Below are 22,227 nucleotides of genomic sequence, written 5' to 3' on the forward strand. Positions count from 1 at the left end.
TTATAGATATAGATATATAGATACACACACACACACACAGACACACACATACACCAGGCATGGTGGTGCATGCCTTTAATCCCAGCACTTGGGAGGCAGAAGCAGGAGGATTGCGATTAGTTTGAGGCCAGCCTGGTCTACCAAGTGAGTTCCAGGACAGCTAGGGCTACACAGAGAAACCCTGTCTTGAGAAAAGAAAGAAAGAAAGATGACAAACTTTGTTTTATTAGAACCCATTTACAACATTTGGTCTGATTTTTCCATTGCATATACAGACAAGAAATTAATACCAGAAGGAGACTCCTTTTAGCTTAGGCATTTCAAGTAGCTAGGCCAAGCTCCTGGGTAGTCTGAGGCAGGAGAATTGCTCAAGCCCAGAAGTTTGAGGCTAGCCTGGGCAACATAGGAGATACCCAAACACCTAGCTTCCTAAAAATAGGAAAAAAAGACTTACAGAGTTGTGTAAATAAATGGTGAGCTTTTGATTTTATAATACTGGAAATGAGACTTGGGTCATAAGTACTCTACCACTGAGCTCTACTCCCAGCTCCAAAGCAGCAAAGAGCAGTTTTTTGTTTGTTTGTTTGTTTGTTTGTTTTTTGAGACAGGGTTTCTTTGTGTAGCTCTGACTGTCCTACAACTTGCTCTGTAAACCAGGCTGGCCTTAACTCAAATGATCTGCCTGTCTCTGCCTCCTGAGTCCTAGGATTAAAGGTGTGTGCTACCACTGCCTGTCACAAGTTGATCTTTTAAAAAAATTAATTATGCTGGGCATTGGTGGTGCACACTTTTAATCCCAGCACTCAGGAGGCAGAAGCAGGTGGATCTCTGAATCTGAGGCCAGCTTGGTCTACAGAGGGAGTTCCAGGACAGACTCCAAAGCCACACAGAGAAACCCTAAAAATACTTGAAAAAAATTAATGACGTATTTATTTATTGTGTGTGCCTGCCATAGCACGCATGTAGAGATCAGAGGACTACTTACAAGAGTCAGTTCTCTCCCTTGCACTGTGTAAGTCCTGGGGATTGAACTCATGTTGTCAGACTTGACTTAACAGTAGGTACATTTACCACCTGAGGCATCTCAACAGATGAATGATGATTTTTGTTTTTTGTTTGTTTTATATTTAAAAATTACATTTATTTATTTTGTTTGACAGAGGTGGGGATGGGATGGGATGCAACTCTTTTACCTAGACATGGATGTGGAGGTCAGAGGACAACTTCCATGTGTTGGTTCTCTCCTTCCATCATGGGTTCCTGGGATAGAATTCAGGATATTAGACATGGCAACAAATAACTTTAACAGCTGAGCTATATTGCAAGCCCAAGAAAAGTTTTTAAAATTATTTTTATGTGTATGGGTGTTTTACCTGCATGTATGTCTGTGCATCATGTGTGTGCAATGTCCAAAGAGACCAAAAGAGGGCATCAGATATCTTGAACTGAAGTTACAGACAGTTGTGATCTGCCATGAAGGTACTTGGAATCAAACCCAGATTCCCTACAAGAACAGCAAGTGTTCTTAACTGCTGAGCCATGTCTCCAGCCTACCCCACCACCCCCAAGAATTTGTCTTAGTTGTTAGTTCCTCAAAGTGGTAATGATATTTGCTTGGTTTGTTTTAACTAAAAAAAAAAAAAAAAAAAGAACATGGGTCTGTTGCATGCTAAGCTACATCACTGATCTACATCCCCAGTCTTCTTGAATTTAAATTCAAGAAGTTTATAAGAGGCAGTATAAGGTCAGGTTTTTTGTTTGATTGATTTTTTTATTTGTTTTGCTTTTTTCGAGACAGGGTTTCTCTGTAGCTTTGGAGCCTGTCCTGGAACTCGTTCTACAGATCAGGTTGGCCTCCCAACTCACAGAGATCCGCCTGCCTCTGTCTCCTGAGTGCTGGAATTAAAAGTGTGCATCACTACTGCCCGGTGTATAAGATCAGGTTTTGTGGGCTCTGAAATTTGAACAATTTAGGGGTTTTCTTTAGTAGAGGAATACCCAATGATGAATAAAGTGAAGTACAAGCTCACAGAGCTGCAGAGTTTTGGGACTCCGGCTCTCTTGCTTTCACAGTAAATCCACCCAGAGCTTATCAGAATGCTTCTGTTACATAAAAAGATGAGGAGTGGTCGTTTCTATCTATCATGTGGTATGGTTTTCTTCTATAGTTACTGCCACAACACTGGCATTTTTCCCTTTTGTTTTTTTAAATAGACATTTAAATAGACATCAAGGTAGCATTAATGTTCCGAATGGAGTTAGTTCAGTGAAGAGGCTCTTGCAGCAGAATCTTCACCACCTCTGCACTGCTCAGATGTAATATATTTGATCAGTGTACCTGGGAGCTTGGTATAATTTAATAACGGGGGTCATTAATCTTGCAAGCTTTTGAGACCTGAATTTACAACTTTAGCTTAGCATATCTGCTTACTTTTGCATTAAAATTTGGTTGGCAATTATTGAAAGGCTTGCAAATGCAACTACCATGGCTTTCAGTCATATCCTATGAAGTCTTCAGTAATGCAAAGAATGCCTTAATGCTCATGCCTGACTTTGACCAGGGTCCAGCACCACCCCAAAATGCTTGCCTTGATTTTTTTAGTTTGTTCCTTGCTTTACAGGTGTGGACACTGTGGCTTAAGAGAGGGTGCCTTATTCAAAGACCTCCACAGCAGCCCTCTAGAGGTCTCTTTGGGGTCCTCTTTTTTCCCCTTTTAAATTCTTAAAACATTATTTGTTCTTATTTTATGTGTGTGAACATTTTACCTTGTATATTTGTGTGCATTGTGTGCATGCCTGGTGCCCACAGAGGCCAGAACAGGGAACTGGCTTCCCTGTCACTCTAGTTCCCAGGGATCTGATGTCTTCTGGCCTTCAAGTTCTGCAGGCACACACATGGGACATAGACATACTGCATGCAGATGAAACACTCACACACATAAATTGAAATAAACTTTTAATTAAAGGAAAGAGAGATAAACCACTGGGCTGCTGAGATGGCTCAGTGGGCAAAGGCACTTGCTGCCAAGCCTTACAACCTGAGCTGGATCCCTGGAACCCACGTGTGGAAGGAAAGGACTGACCCCACATAAGCACTGTGGCATTTACCAACCCCCAAATAAGTAAATGTAAAAGAGAGAAACCATTGCCTGCTGACAGCTGAGGTAGAGGTTTTCTGCGTATAGTCTACTGTTTGCTGTCTCTCTTGCCTATTTATTTTTATTTTACTTTGAGACAAGGTCTCACTATGTAACCTAACTGACCTCAGACTCAGCTGCCTCTGCTTCCCGAGGGCTAGGGCTAAAGATGTGCACCACCATGCTTAGCTTACATTCTCTTTTTATATCAGGGTGGGAGTTGAACCTGGGGCTTTATGCTGCCACCAAGAGCCAGCCCTGCCCCATTCTTTGATAATGGATGATTCTCTGATCTGATTTTGATTTTGATTTTTTTGAGACAGGGTTTCTCTGTGTAACAACCCTGGCTGTCCTGGAACTCATGCTGTAGACCAGGCTGGCCTCAAACTCAGAGATCCACCTGCCTCTGCCTCCTGAGTGCTGGGACTGAAGGGGTATGGCACCACCTCCTGGCAGGAGTAGTGTTTTTAAAAATAAGAGGGTAAATATCTGGGCTGTTGCTCCTGAGGAGTAACTTAGATTGCAGGCTTCACTAGTGCCTGGCTCTACAGCTTTGGCTGTATCAGTTAACCTTTTATTTTATTTTATTTTTTGTGCAGTAAGAATGACAGACAGTATTGGTATCAAATCTTCCAAAAGCAATTTTCAGAGCCTTGAGCAAAAGGTACTAAAAATACTGCCTACATTATTCCCTGGTCCCACCTAGCAATTGGCTCCAATTACCAGCTACTTAGAGGCATGTGTAGGTAAGGCTCTTATCACACTTTGCTAATCACAACTTTCACAGTTGTGTTTTGTTGTTTCAGTCCAAAGCTAATGTTTGGAAATGACTGCTTTCTTTGAGGGTTAGGAAACAGACTACATTTCCATACAAATGTCACATTCTTATTAGCACATCACCCATCCATCCCTTATGGGATTTACAACTCTGCGTTTAGATGTAATCAGCTTTGTATTTTCATTCAAGGATAACAAACTGGCAAGGTTGAAATCTTGTCATCAGAATTGAATTGCTCCCTGGAACTGGGAGGAGGGACCAACTGAGTCGAGCCTTGTTCAGAAATGACAGTAGTCTTTAGAAACTCAATCAACAGATCTCTTTTCTTTTCCTTCTAGTATGGTGACTATGACCCCTCTGTGCATAAGCGAGGATTTTTAGCCCAAGAGGAATTGCTTCCAAAAAGGGTAAGAAATTAAATTCTCGGTTTGGGAAAACAGCAAATGTGACCGAAGGAAAGTCACTTAATGATTTGAAGCAGTGTTGCAAGTATAAAACAGGCATAATCTTAAGAAGAGTATGGAATCTTGGTTAAGCATATGTACTTATTAGTGTATGTGTGTGCTGTGCATGCCTGCGAGTGTGCAGGTATGTGTGCCCTTTCACATATGCAGAGGCCAGAGCAGGACTTCAGGTGTCTTCTGTAGTCTCTCTTCCTTATGTCATGAGTCAGGGTCTCTCAGCTGGAAGCTCCACTTAGGCTAGGCTGGATCTGCCTGCCTCTACCCTTAGTGTGTGGTTACAGGCATCCATGTACAGTCATGTATGTACAGTCATGCCAGACTTTTTATGTTTTTATTTATTCTTTGAGGGCTTTTTTGTATGTTTATTTCAAGGCAGGGTTTCTCTATGTAATAGCTCTGGCTGGCCTCGAACTCAACAGAGATCCACCTGCTTCTGCCTCCCAAGTACTGGGACTAAAGGCATGTGCCATCACCACCAAACTTATTCATTGAAAATTTATGCAATATATTTCCATCATCTCATATCAGATTCCCCCTACCTCCCTATCTACCCAATTTAGTTCTTTCTGTCTCAAAAACAAAAAGAAAAAAAAAAGCCACCAAAATTAATGGATTCCAATTTGTGTTGGCCAACTACTCCTGAGTGTGCTGCCTGGGGTGTGGTTGACATACCCTGTGGTATGTGTCCATTTGAAGAAAATTGACTTTCCTTCTCCCAAGTGCTATCAATTACTAATATCTTATCATGCCTGGCATTACTGGGAATTCAAACTCAAGTCCTCATGTTTGCAGAGCAAGCTCTTTTACCTACTGAGCTTGCTTTCTATCTAGCTCCTATTATTATTTTTTGAGACAGGTTCTTGTTCTGTAGTTCAGGCCAGCCTTGAACTCAACTATCCTCTTGCCTCAGTCTCCTGAGTACCGGAATTACAGGTGTATACCACTGTACTCAGTTTTCTTGGTCCAGTATATGAAAAGCAGAGACGCTGCTATACATAGTGGTTCTTGTCTGAACTCCCAGTGTTCAAAAGGCAGAGGATCATGAGGCTAAGGCCAGCTTGGGCTACAGAGTGAGATTCTGCTTCAAAATAACAAAATGCAAGAGTTTGTAGAGTTAATGTCGCTAGGAAGTGTGTGACCTGTAGATATTTTTCTGGTGTGGCAATTTCTGAAGGTAGTTGAGTGGCATTGACTTAAGGGAGCCATGAGACCATGTGTTTACTGTACAGAATTGAGCTGTTTGGGGTGGAGAAGATGTGGTGAAGGCGGGACTTTTAATCCTCATTCTTGTTCATCTTACTCATTAGACACAGAAGCAGCCTTGGCTGCTTCCCATCTTTCAGCCCCACTTATCTGTCACCCTTCCAGCTTTTACCTGGCCTTTGATGGCTTCTGTGCAGTTGAAGGCCAGAGTGAGTCAGCACTGCTTTACTTTCGGAGTGGTCCCTAGATGAACAGCCCTGGAAGTAAAAGTGGATACTCCAGTGTAGTTAGGACTGAGGAATGCTGCACTTTGCCGGATGATCCTCTGGTGCTTGTTTACACACCCACCTCTGTGTGTGACTCTCCCTGCATGTAGCTTTTTAAAAATAGCTTTGCTGTTTTGTAAAAATGAACCATAATTATAAAAATGGCAAAAAATACCTAGACTTGTTGTGCATGTGGATTTTCTTTTGCTGTCTTTTTGGTAGGTGATAAATCTATATCAGATGACTCCGGAAATGTGGGAGGAGAGAATTACTGCTTGGTATGCAGAGCACCGGGGCAGAGCCAGGTGAGGCGGCTTCATCCTTCTTTATATGTTTTCACGCCCCTCCCCCACCCTAAAAGAACTATAAAACTAGGGCATGTTTGTAGATCAAACTGCAGTCCTGAAGTATATAAGAGGAAAAGCAAGAACTAAGAATAATGATGGTCTTCAGTTTCATGTGCATCCTTATTGTAGTGTGTTGCTATGAAAGGGGCACATGACAATCTGGGCATGTAGCTCAGTGGTAGAGCGTTTGCCTAGAATGTGTAAGACTCTGAGTTGAAAACCAATGTTCAGTGGCATTCTAGTTTAATATTCTGCCTGAAGGCTTTCCATTTGTTTTGCATTCAGGCCTATATTGATGGTATTTAGACTATCTGAATACTTTTCACTTTTACAATGTTGTTACATAGTTTCACAAGTCTAGAGGGTAGATTCTTGGAGGAGAGTTAATGGTCAAAAGACATGAACATTTTGTGTTTTGACAGGTGAAACTAAATTGCTCTCTGAAATAATTTGTAGAGGAGCAGTGGTGGTGTACACCTTTAAACCCAGCACTCCAGAGGCAGAGGCAGTCAGGTCTCTGAGTTCAGGACCAGACTGGTCTACATGAATGAATTCCAGGACAGCCAGAGCTATTACACAGAGAAACCCTGACTTGAAAAACAAACAAAATAATAATATAAGTAAATAAATTTGTGCCTTTTGGCACATGTACATCACCAGTGTTAGTAGAATGTTCCCAGCATCCTAGGCTTCTTTCAACATTTGTTTTTAATCAATCTATAATTTTACTAAATTAAAATTAAAGCAAAAATTTATAGTTTGTGTAAGTATTCCCTTGGTAACTTTAGATGTTGATCATCTTTGGGCTAGCCCTGCCCACCCCAATCCTTCAAATTAGCTTCCTACTATCTCTTTCACTGTATTTTCCCTATATGTATGTCTGTGTACTGTGTGCACATGTCTGGTGCTTAAGGACGCCAGAAGAAGGCACCAGAACTCTGAATTACAGATGGTTGTGGGGTATTATATGTATACTAGGAATTAAACCTGGGTCCTCTGGAAGAGCAGTCAATTCTCTTAACCACTGAGGCATTTCTCTAGCTCTTGTATCTTTTTTCTTTTTTCTTTATACCCACAGAGTGGATGGATCATAAATACACTGCTTGGTCATTTACCACAAGAAGATAAGAAATAGTCCATGACTTCTCAGCTTCCTTTCTTCCCGAAGATAACTAGTTTTCCAATTTCTTTTTATGTTGGGTCAAAGTCTCCCCAAAGTAGCTCTTGAACTCCTAGAACTTGCTATATGAGTATAATCTGCCTGCCTCTGCTCAGTGTTGAGATTAAAAGCTTGCACCATCACTCCCAAAACAGTTTCCCAATTTCTAATTAGTGCTCCCATAGACTAGTGTTTTCACTTGCCATTGTTATAGTACTAGTTTGCAGTGCTGAGGATAAAGTACAAGGCCTCTCACATGCTAAGCAACTAACTATTCTGTCACTGAGCTACATTTCTAGCCCACCATCACCCATTTTAAACTCTAGATAAATACAACCAATTTCTTTATTAAGTGCCTTCTTTTTCAAGATCATCTTGTGGGATTTGAGTACATGGCATGTAGCAATAATTTTCTCATTTTCATGGCTGTGCAGAATTCTGGTATATTAGTATAACAGATTATTTATCCATTCGGCCGTTGAAGGACTCTTGGGTTGTTTCTTGGTTTTGCTGTTATAGGTAATGTTGAACAGTTTCCCGAAGTAATTGAATCAATCTACATCAGCAGTGTAGTTTCTGGTTCCCCACCTGCTTGCCAACACTTGGCATTCTCTCAGGGTGAATTTTAAAAATCCATCTGAGAGCATTTTGAGATGAGAGAGAGAGAAGGACAAGGACAAGGTCATAGGGAAGCTTGAGTTAAATTTCTTCAATACATTTACCTATTGGGGAGTTTTTCTGCAAGTCACTGCTGCTTCCAGAGCTTGCTTTAAGTTTGAGTTATAACTGACAAGTATTCACCCACTGGCCTGTGTTTTATGGCTCAGATAGTTCCTACCTTGACCTTCAACAGTACCCCAAGAGACAGAATCAGGAAGGTAGATTCTGTCATGGTGTGCAGAAAAGCTTGTTCACTACTAAAGCCTCTAGGTTAAGAAAGTGTACAGAGATAAGGCAACAACTTAAATAATTCATCTGGGGTTGAAAATAACATGCTGTGGTTTTGGTTTTTCTTTTTGCTATTGCTAGGGATGGAACCCAGAGCTTTGCACATGCTGAGCAAGTGCTGTACCACTAAGCTACACTCCCAGCCCCCACATTCTTTTTTTTAATCATTTGAGACAGATGTCACTATTTACCAAGGGCAGAGTGTGAAATTGAAGCCAAGAGACAGTGTAACGCGTCTGTTTTCTTCTTTTCACTGGGACTCTGGATTGGGAAAAGCTTTGCTGGTGTCTGGTCTCTCTCATCTTCTGCAGGTGCCATGTGTCCATAGGAAGGCATACTCAGAATGCTTGACTTGGCAAGTGTCTGTCCTCCACCCTTGTCACTTAGCCCCAGTGACGGCGTTCTTCCATTCTCCTTACAGGGATGAAGCTGAAATGGAGTATTTGAAGATAGCTCAGGACCTGGAGATGTACGGTGTGAACTACTTTGCAATCCGGGTGTGTTGACTCCTCCCTAAGTTCCCTGGCTACCAGATAGACTGAGCAGGGCCACACAGCCAGATGGGTTACTTCCTCATCCCAGGGTAGTTAGAGTCTTTTATGGTTTGGTGGTAAAGAAGAAAAGAGGAAGACAGGTCTAGAGCCTGGTCTTTTATTGGGGGACTTCAAATTAGATCAAAGGTAATTAAGTGTCAGTGGTACCTTCAGGGACTTAGACCTGGCTCTCTTCTCAGCAAAAACCTGTTGGAATGCTGGCCATGTAATGTTTGATTATTCTGGCCTCTTGTGAGATCCAAGGAGCACCTGGAAATAGTATCTTTCCCTGGGGCCCACTGAAAGTAAGGCTGCTCTTATAGATTCCTAATTTGTTTGGGTGGAACTCTTGTTCTCACTGTGAGGCTAATTAGTTTTCTATTCAGACCATTAATGGTCCCCAGGCCTCTGGGAACCAGTACTTCTGCAGAGAAAGACATTTGTGTTCTGCTCAGGTCTGGCACTACAGCATGCATTTCTCCTGTTGGGGTATTTGGCGGCTGGTTGCAGTGTATCTTTGGCTTCTTCCAAAGGAGTCAATGCAATGTACCCAAACTTTTCTTCACTGGTGGATGAGTGCTTGTTGAATGCCTGGTCACAGATGAGTAGATCAGTTGCAGTTACTCTTTGCTTTCCTTTTTTGGGTCCTGCATCTTTATGTTAACTTTGAGTAAATTGAATTAAGCACATCTCCAGTGTTCTAGGATAGCTTTCTACTTAATTTGTTTCCTAAATACAGGTTTTTGTGGATTTTTTTGCATAAAAAACGGGGCACGCTGAAATGTTCTGCAACAATAAGCAGGTGACTAGAAATGTATTTTATAGGAATGCAGGAGGTCGTAGGGTCTGGAACAATGGCTCAACACTTGAGCGCATATACCACTTTTGCAGCAGGACCTGAATTCAGTTTACCAGCTCCCAGTTTGGGAGGCTCACACTGCCTGAAACTCCAGCTCCAGAGGGATCTGATGCCTCTGGCCTCCAAGGGCACCTACACTTTGTACACAGACATATAAATATGTAGCTAAAAATAATAATAAAAACAAATCTTTAAAGAAGAGTGCAGAAGGTGATGTGTAATGTTTCATGAAGACCAGTGAGATGGAGTAGTAGATGAGGCACTTGCTGCCTGGCCTGACATCCTGATTCAGTCCATGCCATGAGTCCACATGGTGAAAGCAGAGAACTGATTCGCACATTGTCTATGATCTTCACATATGTGCTATGGCATAAACATGCATGTACAGAACACAGCACACACAAGTATGTAAATATTAAATAATTAAAAGTTTCATTAATTTGTATCTAACATCATTTCATTGAGATTAGACTAGTGGGTTTCTGTGATTTTTGTCAACCCAACTAACTTTTCTTGCCCACTACCACCATTAATTGTATTGAAGGAAGGAAGGAAGGAAGGAAGGAAGGAAGGAAGGAAGGAAGGAAGGGAGGGAGGGAGGGAAAGAAAGCAAGCATTTTACAATCCTTAAAGAACCTCTTAGCTGGATGGTGGTAGTGAACACATTTAATCCCAGTATTCAGGAGGAAGAAGCAGGTGGATCTCTGAGTTCAAGGACAGCCAAGGCTATACAGAGAAACCCTGTTTCAAACAAAACCAACAAAACCCCAAAATCTACCATTGTTTCTTATAAATTTACTTTACTTAGAAGAAAAAATTATATATATAATATATATTTATTTGTCTATTTATTCCTGGTGGCGCACTAGACATCTCTTCTACCATGTGGGTCCTGGGGGTCAAACTCAGGTCATCAAGTGGGATAATGAGCATCTTGACTCACTGAGCTACTCAGCAGTCCCGAAGCCAGATTCTTCTTCTTAATAGAAATGTTTCCTGCGTGAGTCAGATGAGCATGAACTACTTTTTATGTTTTTTATGTTGAACAACAGACAAAGACATTTTAGTAATTTTATGTTAGAGACCTTAAATTCTCTCATTAACTAGGGAAGATAGATGCTTAAAACATTTTATTTTGACTGATAAATAGGTGCTTGTACATATTAATGGGTTGCTAGGTGATTAAACAATTTCAGAGGAGTTATCTGTGCTGCCCTCTCTAGTCTCTAGAAGTGTCGCAATCATAATGATCGCAGAGATGTGGAATTCTTTCTTTTTTAATTTAAACTAAATCATCAAAACATAAGGAAATACCTTATTTTCCAAAATGGAGTACAGATGTAAGAATACAAGCCTCAATTCTGTCAATGCGTCACTTTTAAAAGCTCTGCAGACAAGCAGAACATTCTTACGCCCGGGTGGCAGCGCCTGGCTTCAGGTGTTAGAAGGAGCAGACAGATTGAACTTAGAGTGCACACCTCCCCACCTAACCCTGCAGTTAGATTGGTACTTCTTGTCACAGCCTAAGCACCTCCTCAGTATGCAGACCTGCTGTGTCCTACCCTTGAGTCTTGGCTTAATTTCCTTGTTGTCAGCAAGGGGTCAGGAGCTGTAGTGTCCTTGTGTGTGCAGGGAGTTTCTTTGCACAACAAAGGCTAAACTACTGCACTGGCAAATTGGTCTGTCGACCAGGATGGAGCCAGTGGCTCCAGAGCTGGGTCAGTAACTTGGGGCACCAGGCACTAAGCCTCTGGTTGTACTAACTGCTGGTCAGGGCCTTCTCGGAGGTAATATAGCATTCATTTAGTTAACTAGTGTTTTGAACAGCTTCATTGAAGTATAATTCATACATATTTTATTTTTATATTTCTTCCAACATTTAATTATCAAGCATTTGAAACGTTTGGGAAAATTGAGTTTTCAGTGAATGTCATATATACCTACCACCTAACGACCCCTAAAATGCAGTTAACATTTTACCATATTAGGGTATGATACAGTAAAACTACATTGAGACTGCATTGTAACCTGAAATAAGGTCATCTAGCCCCTAGACTTAAATTTTTCCTTCTAGAAATCCAACAACTTTTGTGTATGTGTGAGATGATGAAGATCAAATCTAGGGCCTTGTACGTGCCAAACAAGAACACTACCACAAAGCAACAGTGGCACCATGAAGCTACCTATAAGGGGAGAAATGTACAAACATGTGAATTTTGGCTCTCCCTCTGATAATCTGGTTATTTAACTAGTACTCACAACACTTAAATTACCATTTCTTCAGCCACCAAGTCAGTGACAGGAGCCTGAGTCCACAGTGACTCAGGGAACACACCGGTCACAAAAATGGTATTGTTTTGTCTCTGCTTCCCTAAATCCAGATCCTGGAAGCCTCCTGGGTTGCAAGAGAACTGTGATTTCTGTTGGGACTTGTTGAAACTTGTCAAATGTAACAGTGTGTGCCAGATTCTTTAGAAAGTTGAATAAAATCCCCAGCCAGAAGCTAACAAAAGCTGCTCTTCATTGGCTCTGCAGAATAAAAAGGGCACAGAGTTGCTGCTTGGAGTGGATGCTCTAGGACTTCATATCTATGACCCAGAGAACAGGCTGACCCCCAAGATCTCCTTCCCATGGAATGAAATCCGAAACATCTCCTACAGCGACAAGGAGGTAGGAGATGTCTATACTACAGGTACCATTGTGGTACAGTGACCCTGCAAAAGGCCCTTTCCCATTCTCCTCGTTGCCAAAGCTTCCCAAGCCAGCCCATTTCCTTGTCAGAGAAAGTCCTTTAATCCCCAGGCTTTAGAACTTTGGTTGTTGATTTCTAAAGTACTTATGGAACAGTCTTGGCATCCTTTCTTCAGAGGGCATGGCTAAAGCCTACTATTGACTAACAGGAGAGTGAGCAGCTCAACCTGTCAGGACTAAACCCCAAAGAACAGAAAGAAGGAAAAAGGAACATTTCTGACCTCTTAGCTTTCTGTGTCTTTGTATTTTAAGTGTGGTCTATGTTAAGTTTCTCCCTATGTACTGTGTTTGTTACATGTAGTGGAAAAGGCGCATGTGTGTGTGTGTGTGTGTAAACTTTTGGGGGGTGCTTTGTTTTGATTTTTAACAGGATCTCACTTTGTAGTTCTAACTGACCTTGAATTTTCTATGTAGACAAGGCCAGCCTTCGACTCTCAGAGATCTGCCTGTTTCCTGAATGTTGGGATTAAAGGTGTGAACAACCATGCCAGGGTGATAGTTATATATTTTGTAGGAGGTATATTAGTCCCTGAGACTACAGAAAGAGAGAAATGAGTGTGTGTGTGTGTGTGTGTGTGTGTGTGTGTGTTTGTCTAGTTATGTATTTAGAAGACACAACATTTGTGAATACATTTCAGAATGTAGATGGGGCTGATCTTTACTAAAGTTGATTAACATGGTGAAGTTTATGTCATATTTTTCCACAAGAAAACAGAAACAGATAGGATGAATATGTATACTAATATGTAGATTGACTTACAGTATGCAGTCCAAGTAGTTCAACAATGGCTGTCTTACACTGCAGACTGAGAATCCAGTAGTTTTTCAGTCCACAAGGTTAGCTGTCTCTGCAGTCTTGATCTAAGGCCTGGGGGATTCCTGAAACATTTCTGGTCTTTATTCTGTGTTGTAATCTAATATTGGTGAAGGAATGCTACACTAACAGGGTATATAAATGTGCTAGCAACAGTGACAGCAAGCAGGCAAAAGCAAAGTTTCCTTCTTCTCTGTTCTTTTATGTGGGCTACCACCAGAAAATATGACCCAGATTTAGGATGTGTCTTCCTGCTTCACAGGAAGACACAGAGATTAAGAAAATCTCTCATACTCTTAATCTCAGCACACTGGAGGCAAAGGCAGGCAGATCTCTATGCGTTCGAGGACAACTTAGTCTATAGAGAAAATATGTAGGATAGTTAGAACTGTTACACAGTTCTTGAAAAATCAAAAAGGAAGGAAGAAGGAAAATCCCTCACAGGAGTGCCTGGAAGCTTGGGTTTTAATTGATTCCAGGTGCAGTCAAATTGATACCCAAGAGTCTTTTCTCTCCTTAACCATGTTGTTACCAGGGTTCACACTTAATTCTCAAGGTTTGGTGACATCACCTTTACTTGCTGAGCCATTTGCCAGGCCGGTTGCATTTTTTTGGTTTGGTTTTGTTTTTCGAGACAGGATTTCTCTGTGTAGCTTATATAGACAGGCTGGCCTTGAACTCACAGAAATCAGCCTGCCTCTGCCTCCCGAGTGCTAGGATTAAAGGTGTGCACCACCACCGTCCAGCTTCAGTTGCATTTCTTAATCTAGACATCCTGACAGTTGGTTTTGTAGCTGGTTATCCTGAGAAGTGAGTATTAGGTAGTTCTTTTTTATTCAGGTTCTTAAATTGGAAGCACCACAAGACTTAAAAGTAACTAGTCCTTCACTTTCCAATTTCACAAAGGCTATTCACCACACATCATACATTTGTACACTAAAGGTTCCTCAAATACTTGTTTTTCAGAGAGCTGAAGGATTAAGGTCCCTAGTATAGCTGACACAACAAACTCTAATGTGCCCTCTCTAGGGCAAGGTACCTTCATGTTCATCATATCAGTACCTTACTTGGCAAGCAGACCGGAAGCTGCTTTGGCATGCCACAATGGGAGTACTCTTGGGAGTTATGTGTAGCAGTCATCCTGCTAAAATAGTTTAAGTTTATTGATTCTTTGTATACAGCCTGGCATGACACAGAGCCTGTAGTTTCCATACTTTCTGTGGCTCCCCACTGACAGCTTTAGGGTTCATTAGCAAGGCTACAAATAAGCTTTTGAAATTCATAAATAATATTCTACAACAGAGCAATACTATGACTAAATTAACTTGGTCAGAACCAAAGCAAAGGATTTTTAAAAAATTTTTTGTGTGTTCATTTCTCATTGGACAATATAATCATGTAAATAAATACCCAAAAATTTGCCTTCCCTGGTAAGCTTATTTACTAAGCAACTCATTCTTTTTGTTTTGTTTTCCGTTTTATATTTAGTGGTCCTGTGGATAGAGACCATACGCAGGCAAGAGTTACACCTCTGGCTCAATCATTTATTTACTTTTTTTCCTGCTTTGCTGGGAGTAGCTGTACAATTCTTTCTTGAGAATGTATATGCAGTTTTGCAATATTTGTTAGCATATGCTAATTGTACAAAGTATTGGGTGTCAGCAAGACATTTTCATATATGCATATAAAATTCCTTTATCTAAATATGCTTTTTTGTTTTGTTTTGTTTTTGAAGCTGGTCTCACTATATTGTTCTGGCTGGCCTGGAACTCTTTATAGAGTAGGTTGGCTTTGAACTTTGGTCTTCCTCTGTGTGTGTGTGTGTGTGTGTGTGTGTGTGTGTGTGTGTGTGTGTGTGTGTATGTGTGTGTATGAGAGAGAGGGGGAAGAGGGAGAGAGAGGGGAAGAGAGAGAGAGAGAGAGAGAGAGAGAGGGGGAGGGGGGTAGGCTTGTCTAGAATGTCCCTCTACCCTATCTTTTAGCTATCCTGCCATATATGACTAAGATCAGTTGTAATACCTCCCATTCACACTGGATCTGCTCTAAATCTCTAGGATATTTATGTATTTATGATGTCCCACCAATGAGACCCTGGTATATGGTGTTATCTCCTGAGTATTGGCTGTTGTTGGATTGAGTCCTACTAGGCTGAGCTTTGAAGGCAGGGAGCTGTGCCAGTGTGGCCTCTAGAGACCCATCGTGGACTCCCACTCCAGGTTGCCACTGTCGGTCCCTCACGCCTACCCGAGGTGGTTAGGGTCATGAACTTCTGCAGCCCCAGTCTTGGTCCCTAAATACCTCTGACCTATCAAGGCTTCATTCCTGGGCACCAGGAGGCCAGGACTAGGGGCAGTGTGGTTGCTACTTATGTGGATTCCCGGTTGGTGTCATATGAAACTATACTCTTTTCTTTCAGTTTACTATTAAGCCGCTGGATAAGAAAATTGATGTTTTCAAATTTAACTCCTCAAAGCTTCGTGTTAATAAACTGGTAAGTTGAGATCCTGGTTTTCATGACAGAGAACTAACCTTTCTGAGGAACTGGATTATTTATACATATATAAATTTTATGTATATCATATGTGTGTGTACATATACACACACACACACACACACACACATATATATCACTCCTCTGCCAGGGGTCTGTTCCTAGTTTCTCTTGCTAAGAGGTATAAAATGATAATTGATTTGGTAAATAATTTTCTCTTTAGTTTAACCTATAGAGCTAACCTTTTGGGGGAAGGGGGGGTAGAGTGGAGATAAAATCTAGGGCCTTGTGCATGTCAGGAAACACTCTACCTGAGGTATGTCTCAGCCCTCCAGTTGCCATATCGATTTGTGTTTTATAATTACTAATAAAGTTACATTTTTGTATTTTTTGGCCAAATCTAATTTCCTGTTAAATTTTTGCTTCATGTCTTTTGGCTACTTTCCTCTTGGGTTGTTTGTTTTCCTTATTATTATCCTCCTTATGAAGCTTATTTTCCTTCTTTATGATGTTATGGCAAATAAAAATTTTCACCTTTCATGTCAACACATAAAATATTTGGTCATGCCTTTAGTCTCAGCACTTGGGAGGTAGAGGTAGGCTGATTTCTGTGAGTTCGAGGTTAGCCAGGTCTACAAAGCAAGTTCCATGACAGCCAGGGCTGTGGCACAGAGAAACCCTGTCCTGAACGTGCCCCCCCCCAAAAAAAAACAATCCTCAATCATTTGTTGTTCTGTATTCTTATTTGACATCTTTCCTTGTTCCTGATTTAAAAATACTCTGTATTTTCAAATAAAAGTTACCTCTGAAGCTGGAATCAGCTTTTTGGTATGAGGGAGAGAGCAAGCTTATTTCTTTCCACATGAATAACCTTTAACCCAACCCAGCTTCCTGGTTGGTCTTCAGTGTCCCCTCGCTGTCTTGCCACATCTTGACTTAGGAGACTGTGGTACATTTGGTTGACTAATGCAGTGTCCTCTCTCCACTTATGATTTTTGTCTCCTGGCTTGTCTGAGGCACCTTCCTCATGCATGTTCCCAGAACTGAGAGCATTAGGAGACATCAGCAGGGCTTTTGTGCTTACCCCAGTCTGTCTTCCTTCGGCTCACTGCTGCTCACAGATGCTGGCACGGTGGGCTGGTAGGCAGCAAAGTAAATGTATACACTTAGCATGTTCTCTGTTTCTGTGGCCTCAGATTCTCCAGCTATGTATTGGGAACCATGACCTATTTATGAGGAGAAGGAAGGCTGACTCTTTAGAAGTTCAGCAGATGAAAGCCCAGGCCAGAGAAGAGAAGGCGAGAAAGCAGGTGAGTAAGGCTTCAGGTTCCGTTCTTTCGGGTGGCTTGTGTATACATGTATGTATTTGTGCTCTTGATTTTGGAGGCCACAGACCAACTTTAGTTATCATTCTTCAAGAACATCTACTTTGTCTTTTGAGCTGGGGTCTCTCAGTGGCCAGGGGGCTCACTGATAAAGCTAAGCTAGCAAGCCCTAGGGCTCTGGCTGTGTCTGCCTCCCTAGTATGCTACTGTGTCTGACTTTTTTGTGGGTACTAGGGATCAAACTCGGGTATTCATGTTTGCAGAGCAAGCACTTTACTAACTGGGCTATTCCTCCAGTCCCTAGTTTGTTTGTTTGCGGCACATTATTACTATGTAGTCCTGGCTGGCCTGGCACACTCTGGGGAGGCAAGTCAGGCCTCAAACTCAAGACAGTTTTCTTACCTCAGCTTCCAGAATTCTGGAATCACAGACATGTACCACGCCCAGCTAAGACGTGGTTTTACGACTGCCAAGGTGGCTCATCAGGGAAAGGTACTTGCTGTGCAAGTCTGACATTGTTCATTTGATACCCGAAACCCATGAGAAATGGAAAGAGAACGGACTCCACAGAGTTGCCCTCTGATATCCACACTTGTACCATAGGACACGTACCACACATTTCATGCATTCACTCAAACACACAATAATGAATAATAATAACCAATGCTCTTGTGTTTTTTTGTTTTATTTTTTCAAGGCAGGGTTTCTCTGTACAACAGTCCCAGCTGTCCTAGAACTTGCTCTGTAAACCAGGCTGACCTCAAACTCACAGAGATCCGCCTACCTCTGCCTCCTGAGTGCTGGAATTAAAGGCGTGCATCGCCACACTTGGCCTAAAGACCTTGTTTTAATTGATGATATGACTTTTGGTCAGTCTTGGCCTAGAGATAAGGGATGGCTGTTGTCAGCCTGGTTATAGACATACCTGCTCTTATTTCATTCCTGTTGGATCTTTTTTAGCTAATGCCCAGATAATGGGGTGTCTGCTATGGAAATAAGCACATGGCTGTCGAGATGGCTCAGTGGGTAAGGGTAATTGCCACCAAACCTGACAGCCTGAGTTAGATACCCAGTAGTCACACGGTGGAAGGAGAAAACTCACTTCTACAAGTCATCTTCTGACTACCACATGCATACTTACATACACAGATAAATAAATGAAATAAAAATTTAAGGGAAATTCACACTAAGTTCTAATAGCGTATTTAAAAACAAAAGGTCTTTAGCATTTCTATACTTATCACAGGCTTGGGACAAGGTAGCCAGGCATGGTTTTGTGTCTCTGTCCTTTTTTATGTCTGTCTCCTCTGCCAGGTCAGTGCCCTTCTAATTAGATGGTGATAGGATGCAGGGCAGCACTCAGTGCATGTTGTAGAATGTTGATTAGGCTCCCGCTGCACTTCCTCGCTGCAGGTCAACCTAGGCACACTTGGCTGGCCTCTGCAGGAGGTGCCACCAGCACCTAGCAGCAGACTGCACTGGCTGCATCGATGTTTCTGCTCACTGAAGTCCACAGCTAATTTGAGCCTTGCTGCTAAGAATATCAATTGTGGCTTGGAATGAACTGCTTGATAGAGTAGCTACAGCTGCAGTTGGCCGCCCCTCAGGACTTGTAAGCTCAGAGGTGTAATAATTAGTCTGTGTGGTGTTCTCTGATTTGGGAAGTCCAGAGAGGCTGGCTCCCAGCCCCAGGCTTTAGAGAGAAATGCCCCGTTTGAGCCAGTGAGCTGGTTGCTTTCTGGGACAATGGGCCATCAGTGTCTTCTTTCTAATGCTTTAGGGATGATGGTGTAGGTTCTTTTGAACAACACCAAAAACTACTAAGCTAGCATAGGGGTGTAGTGACGACTTTAAGAAGCACACTCTTTGACCTCACTTTCAGCAGAGGAAAGTTTAGAAGTTAGAGATCTAAAGGCATCGAGGAGCGTGAAGGCCCCTGGGCCCTGGAAGCGAATAGTGCAAATGCCGTCCAGTGGAACATGGTGACCTTACAGCTAAATCTTTTATCTGTGTGACTCAGTTTTCTCATCTGTCAAGTGGGGCTGGTGATGCCTCTTTTCAGAGAACACATTGCACCTGGAAATCTTTATAAGTCATAACCTGCTTTGAAAGCAGGAAATCCTTATTTAGGGTGAAGGTCTCATGAAAAGTACAAGACTGCGAACGGGGGACAGCCTGGTCTTTTTTTTTTCAAAAGGAGAATAATGGAAATTATATTTTATGGAAATTGAAGAACAGATTGCCAACTGTTCACTGAGGTCAAGAGGAAAATCAAAGAACTGGCTTTATTGCTTAGGTGTTTTGCATGATTCTTTCAATTACAGGGTGCTTAGGGAGCTCATATTTAGAAAGGGTGGCCTTGTAGTACTAGAGTTTGGGTGAGATTGAAGCCAGAGGAGTAATTAAACATAATTTTGTTATCTAAGGCAGAAAATAGTACCTTGGTTACTTCCGGCTCCTGCTTTCTGAACTCAGTGCCCTGGAGTCACAGAAAACTGTGTTGTCTTTAGTCTTGGTCCCCTTATTAAGCTTGCAGGTGGCCCAATTAACACTGTGATCCAGAAGGCTAGAGGGTGGCAGTAGAGGCTTTGTGCTGTTTCTATAAGGGTGGGGTCTATGCTCCTGCCTGGCTCTGAGTTGCCTCCACACGGGGCTATACAAGACTGTGCAAAGCCACTGCAGCTTCCTGCTGTGAAATTCTGAGTGACAACTATCATTCTCTGTAAGTAATGGGAGAAAGTGGCGCTGTTGTGGATGAAATTGTGTGAAGGGGCCATGGGGACTAACAATGTCAAGGTGGCTCATCTGAACAGATCAGAGAGCTTTTTTTTCTGGGCCACTGTTCTGGGGAGAAGGAACCTATGTGGAGAGCTGAGAGTCACAGAGCAGAGCCATGGGGGTCTCCCAAACAGCAGGACCTTGTAAGGCCAGGCCATGTTGTGTGCAAGAATGCACTTTTCTCTGCACGTGGAGACTGAATTTGGGTTTTGTAATTTGTATTCCCTACGGAATTTGTTTCAAGGAGTACAGCTTTTAGTTCTGCAGTTAGTTTAGGACAGAGGGCAGCAGACAGCAAGAATGACCCAGGCTAACAAAAGTGAAGACACTGTGACAGGATCCCCAGAGGAGAGTAGGCCCCAGAAATTGGCGTTGTTGGGTTTCTGCAGCACTGAGACTTGGCACTGTTCTTTCCTCCCAGATGGAGCGTCAGCGGCTGGCTCGAGAGAAGCAGATGCGGGAGGAGGCTGAGCGCACAAGGGATGAGTTAGAGAGGAGGCTTCTGCAGATGAAAGAAGAAGCAGCGATGGCCAATGAAGCTCTGGTGATTTCTGCGTGAGGGCTCTGGGAGGTGACCTGTGCAGTTAAGCCTCCTGTGGACCGTGATTTACTTCACTTTTTAAAACACCAGTACCTTTTCTTTCTGCAAAATTTAGGTTAAGTTCATTTGCAGACAAACTCCACTTTCATAACTTTGAATCAGGGGTTCTTGGCCTTAGCCCTACCAATTCTTGGGGAGTAATACCAACCATAATCTGGGAGTAGTTCTCTTTATTGAAGGATGCTTGTAATGTCCTTACCTTTACCTGCTAGCTGCCAGTAATGCCACTCCAGCCTCAAAAATGTCCTAGGGCTGGGATGTGGGTAAGGAACAGAGCCCTTTTCTAGCATGCCCAAGATTCTGTTTTTATTTGTTCTCATATATTCAGTTTTAGATGTGGTTAGTGGGAAGACAGGTTCCAGGTGTCCCAGACTGGACTTCGAATTCATTATATAACCAAGGAAAACCTTGCACTCTTGATCATGATTGGAGGAGAGGCATACCACCATGCTCAGTCTACCTTGCATTTAATTCTCCAGCACTGCAGGAAAATAGTCTCAGACGTTTGTGCAGGAGTAGGCAGTGGGCATGACTCCTGCCTTTGAATCACTGACTTAAAGGGACAGAACAGAATTTAAATTGCTTATTTCCCTACAAACATAAGCTTTAGCTGGAATGCATTCTCTACCTAGAATGCTTTTTTCTTTTTCCTATGATGGAGCCTGCAGAGCTGAGTAGTTAGTGTGTAACATGTCATCTGTTGTCAGACAGACTGAGAATCTCTCAGTGGGAAGGCACAGGAAGATTAAGACTGGCTCCTGGAGGCTGGAGAGATGGCTCAGTGGTTAGCAAGGGGGTTTGATACCCTGGACCCACCGGGCAGCTTACAACCTTCTGTAACTCTAGCCTCGAGGGATTCAGTGGCCCTTTCTGGCTTCCAAAGGCACTGCATATACAGGTACACACACACACATACATACATACATACATACATACATACATACATACATACATACTACCTATACACATAAAAATAAAAGTTAAAAAAAATAAAAGGCTGGTTTTTATTGCCATTGGGAGGCCAGATGTGGGGAGATAAGCTTGTACACTGTCTGAGATCACTTTCCTTCCCAGATGCGGTCTGAGGAAACAGCTGACCTGTTGGCTGAAAAGGCACAGATTACGGAGGAGGAGGCCAAGCTTCTGGCACAAAAGGCTGCAGAGGCTGAGCAGGAGATGCAGCGAATCAAGGCCACAGCCATTCGGACAGAGGAGGAGAAGCGCCTGATGGAGCAGAAGGTGCTGGAGGCTGAAGTGCTGGCCCTGAAGATGGCCGAGGAGTCAGAGAGGAGGTGAGTGGTTGTCCTGGGTACTGGAGCTGGCAAAGGGCTGCTTGCTTGGTTCCAACCCTACCCAAGGTGGGTGCAGCATCCTTAGACGTCTTTTCTGTTGTGGGAACAGGACTATAGGACTCCTGCCCTGACAGGCTGGTGGGATGGAAGTTCTCTTGCCCAGGGAACCTTTCTATCATGCCTCCTAATTGTGAGGCTTGCAGGAAATAACATTTAAGCATATCCAGAGGCTGCTTTTAGCCAAAGAGATAAGAAGAGGCCTTTTTTGCCTTTAAAAGAGGGGGGGAGCAGTGTGCTGGAGAGATGACTCACGGATTAAGAGCACTGGCTGCTCTCTAGAGAACTTGGGTTTGATTCCCAGGACCTACATGGTGACTTACAACCATTTGTAATTCTAGTTCCAGGTGATGCAACCCCCCCTGTGGCATCCATGGGCATCAGGCATGCACATGGTACATAAACATACATGCAGGCACAACGC

At 42.6% G+C, this 22,227-nt stretch overlaps 1 protein-coding gene across 6 annotated transcripts in view; it reads left to right on the plus strand.

Annotated features, from left to right (window-relative positions):
* Nf2 (neurofibromin 2) overlaps positions 1 to 22,227 on the plus strand; it is an 85,271-nt gene that overhangs the window by 40,694 nt on the left and 22,350 nt on the right. For all 6 annotated transcript variants that reach the window (XM_040746795.1, XM_021226520.2, XM_005068930.4 and 3 more), the window contains 8 exons: positions 4,254 to 4,322; positions 6,071 to 6,153; positions 8,724 to 8,799; positions 12,230 to 12,364; positions 15,676 to 15,750; positions 16,947 to 17,060; positions 20,275 to 20,397; positions 21,529 to 21,746. In XM_040746795.1, the coding sequence (XP_040602729.1) occupies positions 4,254 to 4,322; positions 6,071 to 6,153; positions 8,724 to 8,799; positions 12,230 to 12,364; positions 15,676 to 15,750; positions 16,947 to 17,060; positions 20,275 to 20,397; positions 21,529 to 21,746 (893 nt within the window). The remainder of the gene's footprint in view (positions 1 to 4,253; positions 4,323 to 6,070; positions 6,154 to 8,723; positions 8,800 to 12,229; positions 12,365 to 15,675; positions 15,751 to 16,946; positions 17,061 to 20,274; positions 20,398 to 21,528; positions 21,747 to 22,227) is intronic.

Source organism: Mesocricetus auratus, unplaced genomic scaffold, assembly GCF_017639785.1.
Source record: "Mesocricetus auratus isolate SY011 unplaced genomic scaffold, BCM_Maur_2.0 Super-Scaffold_100006, whole genome shotgun sequence".
Classification (NCBI taxonomy): domain Eukaryota; kingdom Metazoa; phylum Chordata; class Mammalia; order Rodentia; family Cricetidae; genus Mesocricetus; species Mesocricetus auratus.